At 43.2% G+C, this 14,975-nt stretch overlaps 1 protein-coding gene across 1 annotated transcript in view; it reads right to left on the reverse strand.

Annotated features, from left to right (window-relative positions):
- Positions 1-231: 231 nt before the first annotated feature.
- LOC132490794 (kalirin-like) overlaps positions 232-14,975 on the reverse strand; it is a 110,222-nt gene continuing 95,478 nt past the window's right edge. Inside the window, exons 22-27 of the mRNA XM_060099428.1 lie at positions 14,777-14,908; positions 13,101-13,265; positions 11,226-11,304; positions 4,951-5,151; positions 1,334-1,472; positions 232-777 (exon numbers count right to left, since the gene is read on the reverse strand). Of these exons, the coding sequence (XP_059955411.1) occupies positions 232-777; positions 1,334-1,472; positions 4,951-5,151; positions 11,226-11,304; positions 13,101-13,265; positions 14,777-14,908 (1,262 nt within the window). The remainder of the gene's footprint in view (positions 778-1,333; positions 1,473-4,950; positions 5,152-11,225; positions 11,305-13,100; positions 13,266-14,776; positions 14,909-14,975) is intronic.

The raw sequence follows: 14,975 nt of genomic DNA on the forward strand, positions 1-14,975 counted from the left end.
ACTCTTTGCATCTGTATCTCTTCTGGATGACCTTCTGAAAAGTCCCTGGATTTAGGGTGATTTTACTGCTGCTCAGACCCTGAAAAACCACTGAGGAGGTTTAAGAGGTACATCTCTCAATCCAGAAAACCGCGTGGAGTGAAATAATGAACAGAATTATTTACAGACACATTCAGTCTTGCTTTGGTTCACACTGCACTTCCATGTGAAACCTCGAGGGCTGGGAGATGGCTACGTCCCTTGGTTTACCCGGTTGACAATGTAGCTCTTGACGTTGGGAATAGGCCGAACATCATTCTGGTGCTTGCGGCGCTCTATGAAGCATGCCAGGCGGGAGGTGTCCAGGGGGATTTTGGAGTAGCTGCCATTGTGGGGCTGCAGCCATGGATGCTGCAGGCAGGTGGCTGCCGTGGGCCGCCTCCGAAAGTCCTCCTGTAGGATCACATTGATGAAATCTCTGGCAGCATTGCTCACGCCACAGAAGTACTCATGGGGGAAGCTGAAATCCACCCTGCATACATTGATACATGTCTCCTCCTTACTCTCATCCAAGAAGGGGGAGACCCCGCTCAGCATGACATATGTCAAAACCCCGATGCTCCAGATATCAGTGCCCAGGGACACAGGGATGCCTTGGATCACTTCTGGGGCAGCAAACTCAGGGTTCCCAAGCAGGTGGTGGATGTGGAAGTGACCTGAGATCTGGACAGCATCCTCTAAGTCAATGAGCTTCACTCGAGGCACTGGAATCCGAAGGTCAATGAGCAGGTTTTCAGGCTGCGGAGATCCAAGGAGGCAGGGATAAGAGAAGGCAAGTTCAGCTCTCTTTTTGACTACCAGTGGGACTCCATCCATTCAGACATGGTTCTGCCATTCTTTGATAAAGCCTGTAGTGTATGGGACATTCCCTATGTTCAAACTGAACTAAACTCTGAGGTTAAATGGTACTTTATGGAAGTTGTTTGACATTGGAAATCATGTCTTCTTAACTAGCCCTTACTTCTGCACTAAATCAAGAAAAGAATAAATTATTTATTTTGAAGAACAGGGGCTTCTTTTTGAAAATGATGGTGACATTTAGTGGATTCCTTCTATAACGTTAGACAAAGTGGTTAAAGCCTCCCTACCTTCTCTAACCCCAGGTGTCATGTGACTCTGGAGTGTTCTCACTAATTCACGAATAACACACTTAAATTGTGACAACCCATTTTGTGTTTAATATTCATAGGGATTCTAATGTAAGTAAATAAAATGAGAATTTACCTCCCTCAAGGGTAATGACTGGCAGGTTAGACTTAACCAATTCCCTGCTAGGGTTGCTACTTCTTATTACCTTTATGTCCAAATGTGCAACCCTGCAGTTGTGAAGGTACTGCAGGGCTTCCATGATGTCTCGTATGTAGAAAGCTACTTTTTCTTCCATCAGCTCATCATGATTCATAAGGTAGTCTAAGAGTCGGCCATCATCCATCCTGAAAATAGGGAGGAAAAGGCAAAGGAAATATGTTTATAAAGAAAACAGAAAAATAACACACACAAAAATCTGTAAGTTTGCTAACATTTCTCCTACTCCCTATTATAAATGAAGATCAATGTTGCAACACATGCATATTTTAGTTAGAGCCCAAAGTTAGTACAATGTTCAGAACTTATATTAAAAAGATAGATAGATAGATAGATAGGTAGATGCATGCATGCTTCAGGGAAGAAATCTGTATAACCTTAAGACATATTATGTTTCATTAACTTTTGAAACTGCTCACAAGGAAAAAGGTCTGACACCCCTTTAAGAGAGGTTAGATTGCAAAATAGAGGAAGGAGGGAGAGAGAGATCTTGCAATTGTCTGAATAAGTGGAATCTGGTGGCTTCAAGGAACCTCATATATGTCTTGCAAATAGCTTTTACTTGTCAATTTTTAGTTGGGGAAAAATAGAAACTAGGCATAGTTTGATCTTGGCATTCTTGACCCCCCTTTTGAATTCCAGCCCTCTTGGGCAACTTTCCAATCTTAAAAACTATATCTGAAAGCCTGGTACAAGGGGCCAGCCAGACCTGGATTCAAGTCCTGGTTCTGCCACTAACAGGTTGGCAGCTTGGAACAAGTCATTTAAACTCTCTGTATTTTGGTTTCTTCATCTTTAAAATAAGAGTAACAGCAACAACAATAATAATACCTATTTCATTATGAGGATTGTCCAAGGATCAAGTGAGACAATGAGGTATTTAAGCATAATTGGTAACAGTAGTAAGTGTGCAATAAATGGCAACTATCTTCAGGTGCTCTGGGTCCTCTTTAGCAGGGAGTGACCAGATGTCAGGCAGCTGGTCTCTAATATGCATTGGGCCATTAAGGCCCATCCCCAGGAAAGGCCCAGACAGAGGAGCCTGAGCCAGAGTCAGAAACTACTTTTGAACACAGCTGATATCCCCCTGCCAAGTTTCCATTCTCTTCTCTAGCTTGCTCCCTCCCACAAACTTGTTCTCTTCTCCTGCTTTCCTTGACAGGATCAAAGGCTAGGTCCCATAAAGGCCTCCTTTGCCTTCCTCTGACCCTTCCAGGGTGGGATAGGGGTGGTGAGCATGGAGTGGAGTAGGACTGGGCTTGTTAGATGCAGCCCCCTGAACTTCTTAGAGTGTTTTAGGGAGAAGTTAACAGTAGCTCTACTCTGAGACCAGAAAGTCTCAGCCACCAAGTTCATCCTTAGAGCTCTTATATAATGCAGATGCCCAGGTCCCTCCCTAGACTAGGGAATCAGAACCTCAGTTGCCTGGTAGAGAAAAGCCCTACCAGCAATTTAGATGGCCACCAAAGGGGTACCCACAGTCATGGCATAACCAGGGTTTAGTTCAGATTCTGCCTCTCCACAAATCTTCCCTGAACCTCAAGTCCAGCCAAGCCCCTCTCTATGTTCTCACACAACTCTCTCCCAAATATGCATTTACCAGGCTATGCTGAAATCATTCATTTACCTATGGATTTTCTCATTAGACTTCTAACTCCTCAAGGGCAAGAAATATAACATTTCATCTTTGTTCCTGCCACCCAGGCCCAGGTCTACACAGTGGGTGGCACATAGTGAGTGCTCAGTAAATGTTTGATAAACTAGTTCAATGCAATATTCCCCTCAGTTAATCCCTGCAACATCTCTGAGAAGCGGAAACATCTTCAGAATTCACAGATGAAGACCCTGAGGCCCAGGAAACTAAGTACACTGCCCCAAATCACAGAGCTGGAATTAGAGCCCAGGTTCTCCATGCCAAGAACAGCTTCTTTCCATTACTCTGTGGCAGCCTCGTAGTCAACACCTTCCCTCAGAATGGTAATTGACAAGTCTGAAGAGGCAAAGGTTCTGGGTCTGCTGTACCACCTTGGTTGGTACACAAGTGACAATACCTTTTATTGGAACTCAAGTACAACATGTTGTCACTTGTAAACAAACATAGTTCACTGTCAATAGAATGTACCTTTTGAGTTAGGAAGCTCTTAACAAACAGGTTAGGCTCTGAAAGGCTGTTTGTAAATGTATTTATGAAATCCAAAGTGACAATCTTAACTATATACAAATAAAAATTAAAAAAAAAAGAACTGGACTAAATAGTAAAGCATGAGGTCAGAATAAGTGGTTAATGTGCATATAAATTAAACTTATTTTTATCAATTGAAAAAAAAGAAAAACAAAGTGACAACTTACCAGCTACTACACAGCTATAGAAAGTTAAGTATCACAAAAGGATTACAATTACTAACAGTGATGGTTTTGTCTCCTCTTGTTTCTTTTCAACCAGTTAAAAAATGTAGCCTAAGATGTTTGCATTTTGGCTTTCTTTTTTTCATCATAAATAAATTTACAGAAAGTTACTGCTTCGAACTCCTCCCTTCCCGCCCCCCCCACACCTAGACTAACAAGCACACAAGAGCAAGACTAAAATGACAGTTGAAAGGTGTAAACGGAGGTGCTTCTCTACGGAATGTAGGTTCACGTGGAGCCAGACACAGCACTGGTCTTCGGTGTAAATGTCTATCTCCTCTCCAGGCGCAGGGCCTCATCGGCACCAATCAGACAACATTTCTACGAGGGCTCCATACTTCTGAAAAGATTGTTCTCTTTAGCCTCTGTAAGATCTCCCTAAACCACAGAGCACGATCTCTGTTCTTAGCTTGGGGAAGAAGTGGGAAGGATGTGACCTTATTGGTCTATTCTGGGGCCCAGGATGTAGCCCCAAGTATATGGCTGCCTGAGTCCCTAGAAAATCTGGAATGAGTGGAAGGTTTTGAGGGTAAGATTCTACCCTTAAAGAAATTTCTTGGGTGGTAGATTGGGGGTGCTATGGCAGTGGATAGATGCACAAACCCCTCTCTTTCATTTCAACTCCACCCCTGTCAATAAGCCCATTGTCAATAAGCTTTTCCTAAACTCCTGCCCAGCGCAAGAGTCCATAAGAGAAAGAAGATGAAAACTGGAGTGAGAGAGATGTGGGTTCAAGTCCCAGCTTCTCCATTTCCTAGTTTTAAGGAACTACTTTTCTTTTCTTTTTTTTTGTGGTACGCGGGCCTCTCACTGTTGTGGCCTCTCCCGTTGCGGAGCACAGGCTCCGGATGCGCAGGCTCAGCGGCCATGGCTCACGGGCCCAGCCGCTCTGCGGCATGTGGGATCTTCCCAGACTGGGGCACGAACCCGCGTCCCCTGCATCGGCAGGGGACTCTCAACCACTGCGCCACCAGGGAAGCCCTAAGGAGCTACTTTTAATGATCTTCCTTATCCTTGATTTTCTGATCTATAAAATGGGAATAACATTTTTATACAGTGGAGGGGAGAGTGCATGTTACATACAACACTCTGTAAACTAGAAGACATTGTATGAAATGTAACTGCCATTTCCATTAATTGTGGGCAAGAAATAACCCAAATAGCTGGGGACCACCTTCGAGAGATGACACCTATACTTACAGTTCCAAAATCAGGATGTAGGAAGTGGGGGACTCATAGGTGTCATGGAGAGTGATGTATTGGGGATGCTGCAGGTGCTGAAGAAGGGCAGCCTCGTGGGCAGCCTGCTCTTTTTTCTTCAGTTTTTTGCTAACAAATTTCACAGCGACATCTTTGCGAGTAGCTTTGTGAATGCACTTCTTTACTATGGAGAACCGGCCTCTGGAAAACAAAAGGAAGAAAGTGTTTTGCCAAGATTCCTCAATCAACTAGGTATCATTTTATTGAAGGATATGAGAAGTTTTATCTGAAGTGGTTAGACAGTGACATTTTATTAGGAATCTACTTTTCTGTACTTTTAATTATAATGTTATCATTCAGAAAAGCCATCTTTCCTTTCTTAGCATTTTAGGGTTCTTTGAGATGCAAAAAACTAAATAATATATATATATATTTTTTCTTTTTGCGGTATGCGGGCCTCTCACTGCTGTGGCCTCTCCCGTTGCGGAGCACAGGCTCCGGATGCGCAGGCCCAGCGGCCATGGCTCACGGGCCCAGCCGCTCCGCGGCATATGGGATCCTCCCAGACCGGGGCACGAACCCGTATCCCCTGCATCGGCAGGCGGACTCTTAACCACTGCGCCACCAGGGAGGCCCCCTAAATAATATTTTTAGTCAATATATTTTTCTGTCATTTTGAACATCAACCACAGGTTCAGTTTTCTTTTCTGAACAGAATATATTTCTATAAAATATAACAGTGACGATGTTAAAGAAGGAAGAATTCTGCTTTATGGTAATTTCAAAACATTTTCTAAAGAGGCAATTTTTTCATTTTATTTTATATTTATGATCCTTCTGTTACAGAAAATTTCCAATATACACAAAAGTAGAGAGAATAGTAGAACAGATCTTCTGTGTACCCAGCAGCCAGCTTCAACAATGATCAACATTTTGCTAACCTTTCATCTACTCTTTTCCCACCTCCTGCCCTTTTTTTTCCTGGAGTGTTTTTTTTTTTTTTTTTTTTTTTTGCAGTACGCGGGTCTCTCACTGCTGTGGCCTCTCCCGTTGCGGAGCACAGGCTCCGGACACGCAGGCTCAGCGTCCATGGCTCACGGGCCCAGCCACTCTGCAGCATGTGGGATCTGCCCAGACCGGGGCACGAACCCGTGTCCCCTGCATTAGCAGGCGGACTCTCAACCACTGCGCCACCAGGGAAGCCCCATCTGGAGTGTTTTAAGTGCATGTTATTTCTTGCATAAATACTTGGTTTGCATCTCTAGTTGACAAGGACATTTGAAAATATATAACCACCATGCCATTTTTATATCTAACAAAATTAACTGTAGCTGAAATAGACAGAATGGTTCCCAGACTCACCTGTAGGCCTATGGAAGGTAGTAAGAGAGTGAGATAGATGGAGAAACTGGTCAGCAATGGAAGCAGAGAGAGGGAGGGTCAAAGAGGTGATAAGGCAGCATCATCCAAAGCCTGTTCATGAGGTGCCCTAACCCAAGAGCAGAGGAATGAGCAGTCCAAAGGGCAGTCTACTCCTCTAGCAGAAACGAATGCCTCAGACACCATGGCCACTACTGAGATTGTCCAACAGACTCCTTGACCTGGCTCTGTGTTCACCAAGCAACTTCCTGATAATAATTTTTTTTACTATAGATTTTCCCCAAAGAAGAGAAAGCCCTAATTAATAAAGCAAGTATTAGACAAATATTAATCAAATGCCTATTACATGTCAGACATCATTCCTGGCCTAGTGAACAAGTATTTGGTCAAACTGGCAGTTCTGTTTTACATCATCCATTAATAAACTGCCATTCTGGGTTTTAACAGCGCCCTCTCTTGTTTGTTTATTATAGGTCACCTCCTTCCAGAGGACTTTGGATACAGGAAAACAATTGATTGCTGAGGAGAGATCTCTGAATTAGTGGTTATGTCAAGGTACTGCTACCTTAATTTTTAAAATATATTTTGTGTGTATCAAAGTTATGCATCCCCATGGTTTAAAAAGTCAATTAGCTTTAACAAAGTTTCTTATACAGAGTGAAAACAAAGTGTCTCACTCTCCACCCGTCCCCATTTTTCTTCCTCTAGAGGCAGTTTAATATATCACTTCAGTATATTTTGCTGATTATTTAGGTATTTACTTCTATGACTCTAAATATAGTATGTTTTGTATGGCTATTTCTTGATTTTTCAGTTTTATTTATTATCTGTTGACATCCCACTATAGAAGATGAGATTTTAGTCTCTTTCCTTCCTTTGTCCCCATCACATAATCGCTTTTCCCATCCCCTGTCCCACCAAGAGAATTATATTGTAATCAATATTCAGTGTTTCCATTATTGCAACTATGTCAGTGTTGGTCACAGTTAAACCTCTAGTAAACTATGACTTTTTTTCCTTTTTGTGGTAAAATGCATTCTTCAATCTTTTATGAAAAAGAGTGCACGGGAAATAAGTTGTTTGAGATTTGCGTATCTAAAACATGCTTATTCTACATTTATACTTGATTCTTAGTTTCTCTGGGTATAATTCTAGGTTGAATAAAATTTTGAAGGAATTATTCTATTGCCTTCTAACTTCTAGTGTGATTGATGATGTTAACTGTTAATGTTCAAAGCATTATTATTCCTAATCCTTTGCATATGATTCTTATAAAAATATTTAGCTCTCTCCTCACTGAGATTTCTCCCACATTCTTTAGCTCAAATGGACACTTTCTGTAGTTCTGCTGGCCAGAAATATGGGGTTCTGTCAAGAGTTTTAGCCTCTGGCATCCTCACACACTTCCACATGAATGCCCTTGTGGGTAAAAGAGTAAGAGAGGGGCTTCCCTGGTGGTGCAGTGGTTGAGAGTCCGCCTGCCCATGCAGGGGACACGGGTTCGTGCCCCAGGCCGGGAAGATCCCACATAATGCGGAGTGGCTGGGCCCGTGAGCCACGGCTGCTGAGCCTGCGCATCCGGAGGCTGTGCTCCGCAACGGGAGAGGCCACAACAGTGAGAGGCCCGCGTACCGCAAAAAAAACAAAAAACAAAAAACAAAAAAAAAAAAAGAGAAAGAAGAAAGGGAAAAAAATAGTAATCTCCCTGCTCTCCTTCTGGCTTTTGGCCATAAAGATGGATTTCTCTTGGAGATTTTGCTCTCTGTGCATGCTGCACAGTTCACTGATTTAGCCCACCCTTGGGTTGAAGCTAAGAGATCAGGAGAAAAACAAAAAACAAAAAACCCCTCAGAACAAAATAACCCAGAAAACTCACTGCCACTGTCCTTGTCTTTTTTCAGGTGTTAACTTCCCTCCCCAATCTCTCTGTTACTTACTTTTCAGAATGCTCAGATAGTTGCTATCTGTATTTCATCCACGGATTCTAGTTGTAGCCAGTGGGAGAGAAAGGCTACAATGGGCTTACTCCATCTTGGCCAGCATCAGAAGTTGGCTCATTTTAAAAGCTGGGGACTGAAAAGCTGTTTGGAAGCTCTGCGTGTGTGGGTGGAGCCTGTCAACTCGACCTTCACTGTAGGGTGATCTGAACGGACTGTTTTGTCAGGGGAAACTCCAAAGTCAGTATCTTTAAGTCTTTCCTCTTGAGCTGGTCAGATTCTCCAGAGAAAGACCCTCCTACTTTCTGCCTGAAAGGTGAGGCCCTGGCTGTCCACCTCTGGAGGCCTGGTGGGTAGGACAGCAGGGGTCCTCAGAATCTAGCATTTATGTATTCTCACAGTGGCCCTGTTTGGAGTATGGTTCCAGTGCCCTCAGTTGGGCTGGTGTCCCTGAGAACAGAGGCACTCTGTTTCACCCTTTCCAGGGGATAAATCTCCAGTCTTTTCCTTGATTGGGAAGGACAATCATCCAGCTACTTGAAGCTGGGGAGGAGGTCTGGAGCCACAGCTTCTTCTCACACAAGGTTCAGACAACCCTTCCAATTTTAGCATCTTCTTTACACATATTTCCAGAGGTACTGGATGCTTCCAGCACCCGAGCCTTCCGGGAATTCTGCTGCAAAAGTTACACTGGCTCTCACTTGACCCCACAACTGACTTGGATTGAGCTTCTCAGGTCTCTCAGTCATTTGTCACTTTCACCTGTTTTTCTGCTTGTAATACTTGCTATCTCTTCTTCCAATGTCCTCATCTTTACGTACCTGCTTAAAAAAAATCCTTTACTGGAGAGTCAGTGAAGTCTCAGGAGGGAATGAAAATGGATGCCTGTGTTCAACCTGCCATCCTTATCTGGAGGCCTGGTACTGCTACCTTTTTGGATCCTGTACAGGTAACCAGGTAGCATTCCCAAGGGATAAGTCTTTGGCTTCTTTAAGCTGCAATGGTGCCTATATAGTTTATTTCTGGTTAAGTATGTCATGCTCAAGTGCTCTTTGCTTCTATGGATGGGCTATAGGAGTGAAGCTATTTCTTTTTTGTTTTTTGTAATACTTAATTACTGGAGAGGTATTTTTAACAAGATAGTCATATAGATCTAGAATTTTAGGTTTAGGTGTGATGGAGAAAGCTGACTCACTTACATGGCCCTGGCACAGATATCTTTTATGTATCTCATGTAAATATCTATATGTTTTATTTCCATTCTGTTAATATATAGCATTTTAAAGGATCTTCTAAAGATATGAAGACTATACTTGGGAGAGAGGGAAAGCTTCAGGTTATTGGAGATGAAATTTTAAAAAAATCAATTGCTTTGAACAGATCAGAAAATGGATTTCCCCTTAAGAAATATCACAATGTCCATCTCTTCTATGTAAAACATGCCTTAGCCTATGGCTATCAACAGCAAATACAGGCCTTGGGGAGGAATTAACCAGTACATCCAGGTGATGGAACCAATTTCATTTAGAACCAGATGGGGATTTGATTTGCTTATTATTGGGGTCATATATAGCTTCACAAACTTTAATATCATGGAGCAAACTAGATTTCAACTACTAGAACTTATTTTTGACAAAAATTGCTACGATGAAAAACAACATATATTAGTAAAACAAGCACAGGCTTAAAGTCAGGTAGCCCAGGGTTTGAATCCTGGTTTTACACGTACTAGTTGTGGGATCTTGAGAAAGTTACTTGACCTCCTGAACCTGAGTTTCCTTTACTGGAAATCTACTCAAACACTACCTCATGGTGTTGTAAGGATTAGCTTAAATAACTTGTGTATACTATCTGCATGGCATCCAGAATACTATATTACTCAACAAGCTTCATCACCATCATCATCATCATCATCACCATGTAAATTTCCACTGGCTTTATTTTTTCTGTTTGGCTACACAAAGAAGATAGGAAAGTAGAGCTAAAGCTGGTTTTTGATGAAAGGAGCTGTAACAAAAGGCAGTGAATTACATTGTTACTCCTGCCTAAGAAATGGGAATAATGAACATTTTTGCTCTCTCCACAACCTCTGTCACAACCATGTAGGAAATTTTACCCTTCATTGAGAGACGTCAATCAGAGATGGAGAGGATGCTAATGGCCCCTTGCTAGTGAGTGCTCTTTTATTTACACATCACAGGAGGGTGGGTGACTTGTAAGATCTACCCACATTCTCTCACCTAGACCTCCTGGAGACCAATACATCACAGGCATGTAAAACCTTCCCATCAACGATTTTGTGAGACAGGTGATACATTATTTTTCACTATTCTGTTAAAAGTCACATTTCTATCCTTTTCATTTTTGAGGACACATTTTTCTAACCAAAAGAGAGAGAGAGAGAGACCTGTATCCAACAATTAGTGCTTATGTATTCTTCTCAAGAACACATGGAACTTCTTATGAAAACTGACCATATACTATTCACAAAGCAAGTCCCAACAAAAATCAAGGAATCAGTATCATATAGACCAAATTCTCCAACCACAAAGCAATTAAATTAGAAATCAGTAGGAAGAAGACAATTTTTTAAAATCTCATACATTTGGAAATTTTAAAACAGTTCTACAGTTGGGTCAAAGAAAAGAATCATAGTTGAAGGAAAAATACCTAGAACTGAATAATAAAAATGCCACATATCAGAACTCAGGATTTAGCTAAAATTGTACTTTGAAGAAAAGACTGAGCCTTAAATTCTTATATTAGAAAAGTAGAAAGGCTGAGAACTTTAATGTAAGCAGTTAGAAAAAGAACCATAGAAAATACACATAAATACTCTAGTTTTTTCTTAGTATAGAGAAAATGCACTTAGTGAAAGAAACACAAAACAAGAAGTCGTTATTATCATGTGATGTTTTTAAGTGTTCATGAATAAAGAACAGAAAACTGGGTTATTACCTTCCAATTTCATTCAGCTCTGTATAAGCTGAATCAAAATTTTCCTTCCAAGAAATGGTGGCACCATCAGCAGCAGCATCTTTGGAAGAGAAAGAATCCATTTATAATATTGAGAAAGCCATATAAGAATAACGAAAAGGTTAACAGGAAAGCTCCAGCATCACCCCCAAAGCAATTATCATGACTAAATATGGAATCTAACTCAGTGGGAAAATGCCACAATTCTCTGAAATGTTATCTTAAAAAAATATTATCCAAGGGGAAACTGACATGACAGAGTCAGACTCCCTGTACCATTTCCATAAACGAAGGGAACACTCGGAACAATCAGAAATGTAACTTCTGGATGTTGTCAAATAGAAATCTGCTAGAAAAAATTTAAAGGGAGAAAGAAAAACACTTTGAAAGGCCTAGAAAAGCCAGTGAGAATCAGGGCTGCAGGGAGGTTGCAGCGGAGAGGAAAGGGGAAGAGCTACGCGGCCAAGGAGAAAAGGAAATGAACGGGCTCAAAACATTCTAAAAACTGCTCTTCCTCACTCCTTTGTTCTCAGCATTAATGAGCTTATCTGGTGTATTGAGTGATTTAGCCTAACCCAAAATCTTCGGTGGTATTACTTTGTATGATGCATTAATTCCCTGGCAACGATTTACACACACACACACACACACACACACACAAGCACGCACACCAATATCTGTCTGTGTTGACTGCTGGGGAGCAAGGCTCACAAAAAGAAGCAAAACAGAAGCAGCGGTCATCCCTGGGCGGGATTTAGGCAGTGGCCTGGGAGAAGAGTAGTCACGGCTGCAGCACGTCTCTTTTGAGCCCGGTCACCTCAGGCTGCCTAGAGCACAGCCGGGCTGAGCCTGGACATGGCTTACCCATACTGAGTTCTCAGGAAATAGAGAACTGGGGCCAAGGTTTCCCAGGGAGTCACAGGCCCCTGCGAGCAGAGCGGAACCGGGTTGGCAGTGGGGAGAGGCCTGGGGAGCATTTCCGGAGCTAACCACGGGGGCGGGGCTGCAGCCCGGGGCCCTAGAGGGTCCACAGCTCCTCTTGAGACTCCAGGATGCCCTTAACCCAAAGACACAGGTTCACTGTCTTTTAACTACAGTGACCTCCTCTCCCTGCCCCAACATACACAGTCCACTGCCCTGCACTGCCCAAAACCTCGCTATTTGGAGATTTCTTTAGGTTAACAAGTTTCCTCTTACAAAATGTCCCAGGGACCAAGGTGGCTGGATGAGATAATGAATAGGGGGGCAAAATAAGAACCACGTTTGTAAAATACTCATGTGCAGCTAGTTAAATGCATATCTTAGTTATCCAACACATCTACGTAAAAACATATCCATGTTGAAACAAGACATTCTGGGAGGGTTGGGGGTGGAGAAACTATTGAATACTCATTTTGACTCAAATCCTTCAGGCAGGTTGCTTTCCTCTCCCTGTTTTAAATTGGTGAGTGGGGCTGAGGTACACTTAGGCCGGCAGGGGTTCCCAGGGAAGAGGTGGCTCGGTGTTCCCGCCTCAGAAGAGGGTTGGTGGCATTCATGTGACTCACGGCCCCTGCCTGCCCCTCTTGGTTCCTGGAGACACACACAGGCGCTCGGGAACCTGGCAGGCCCAGGGTAGACACGGGTGGTAGCTCTAACTTGAGCCTTGTACTTTACGGAAACACCCTTCGTGAGGCCTCTGAAACGCTCCTTGGCAGAAGCCGCCAAGGAAATTCAGGTCCCCTCTAGCTCAGTGGCCTATTGACACTGCCAGTGGGCAGTGACATGCCAGTGGGCAGCCTGTGCCAGTGAGTATGTGACAGTCGGCCAGGTGTCTTGTCTCTATCGCCTGGGGTACCGGGCATGGCTGGGACTCACCGTATTCTGGAAGTCGCACGAACTCTGAGGGCTCGCTGGGAAGGCTGATCCCCCAGGGGTTACTGGCACTGACTCTGAACTGATAAGGACTCCCAGGACTGAGGTCCTCAATGACAAGGTAAGTGTCCAAGGTCGACGCTACCGACTGCTGCCAGGCCTGGGAACCTAGGGCACAGTTTCCGAGGGGAAGGAAAGAGGAAAGGCCAGAGGCACATTGTTTCAAAGACCTTCAGCAAACAAAGAAAGGAAAAGTGACACATTCCATTCAAGGGACAGTTGTGGTCACTGCCTCGGGCCTTGAGAGCCTGTGGGCTAACTGTGGCAGGTTTGGGTTCAATTTCCTAAAAGACTGAGCACGTCATGAGAGCAGTGCAAGCAGCTGGCCTGTAGAGTCTGTTCATTTTCAAATGGGCACATGGGAGAGTGAAAAGACATAGAGCATGCAGAGTTTACAGAAGCACACATGGCACATTTTTAATAAGGCCAGAAAAGTAAATTGTAAATTAATATCGAAGTGAGAGAAAATATGCATTTGGAAATTGAAACAGAAAGGAAATGAACATGTATGGAGCATTAGGTACATGTAAAATACTGCGGAAGGAGTCTTCCCATAAGTCTCTCATTTAACCTTCCCACTTAAATCCTCAGAAATCCTATGAGGTTGGGAGGATTAATCTCACTTTACAGATAAAGAAACCAAGGCTCAGAATGATTAAATAACTTTCCCAAGAGAACTCAGTTCATCTTATGAACTATGACCTGAATAATGCTTAGGGAAATACAGGCTTGGAGAGATACGTCTCTCAGCTCAGCATCGATCGATACCTTTGTGCTGCGTTGAGAGGCACAGTGAACAGCTAAAGAAAGAGGCAAACATAAATAGCTTTATAACTGCAGAGGGCCTGTTTAAGAGAAGAAAGAAGGGTTAAAATAAGAAGAGTAACAGAGAGTAAAACAGAGGATTCCGGTTCCAGGTGCAAACAGTTGCTTTCAATTCAGGTGTGTGACTCATCACATGGTTCAGAGAGGTGTTTTAACAATTAGAGCTACCTGGCAGCTTCTCATTTCAACGAATTCTTCTTGATAATAGTTGTTTCTAACTGCTAAGGAAATGTATGCACTCTTGGCGTGTAAATGTAACAAACTTAAAAACTGAACAATTTAAAAAGTCATCATATATATATATATAGTGGTCTCTAAAGTTTGTCTGGGGGTAAAGTTGGCGGGCGGAGGCGGGGTAGAGCTCTGCTTTTGCCACCCTAGTTACTTCTCTGGGAGAAAGATCACAGGTTAGCAAACTAGAGACCTGGGTTCTCGTGCCAGCTCTGCCTCTTATGAACCCCAGCCTTGTGTTTCTTAACTTTCTTTAAGCTTTAGCCTCCTCATCTGTAAAATGGGCCCGATGGTCCCTGTCTGGGTGATCGGGCTGGTTAAGTGCAAATGAAGGTGCTTTGCAACCTGCCATGAGTCATTATCATTCTGGCAAAAAACCTTGCTCTGTGTTTGAGATCAAAGGTGGCTGTAGCCCGGCACTGAGGCCTTTGTGCTGAGTTGGAAGACAATAGTTGGAAGGAATAGCTGATGAAAGGCATAGAGGCAAATAGTTTTATGACTCTGAAGGCCCTCCTTAAGAGAAAGAGAAGGTAGAAAAAGAAGAGCAGGGGGAGATGGCACACCTTCCTCTCTGTACTCCACAGTGTAACCAGAAATAGTGCAGTTTCCTGTGCTGGATGGGGGCAGCCAGCGGAGAATCACGGAGGTGCAGCTTCTCTCCTGGGCAATGGGGCGGTTAGGGGCCGCTGGAACACCTACAGGGACAGAAATTAGGGTCAAATGCTATTTCTGCAGAACTTGGCATTGTACACCAAGGCTGAA

Source organism: Mesoplodon densirostris, chromosome 5 (assembly GCF_025265405.1).
Source record: "Mesoplodon densirostris isolate mMesDen1 chromosome 5, mMesDen1 primary haplotype, whole genome shotgun sequence".
NCBI lineage: Eukaryota > Metazoa > Chordata > Mammalia > Artiodactyla > Ziphiidae > Mesoplodon > Mesoplodon densirostris.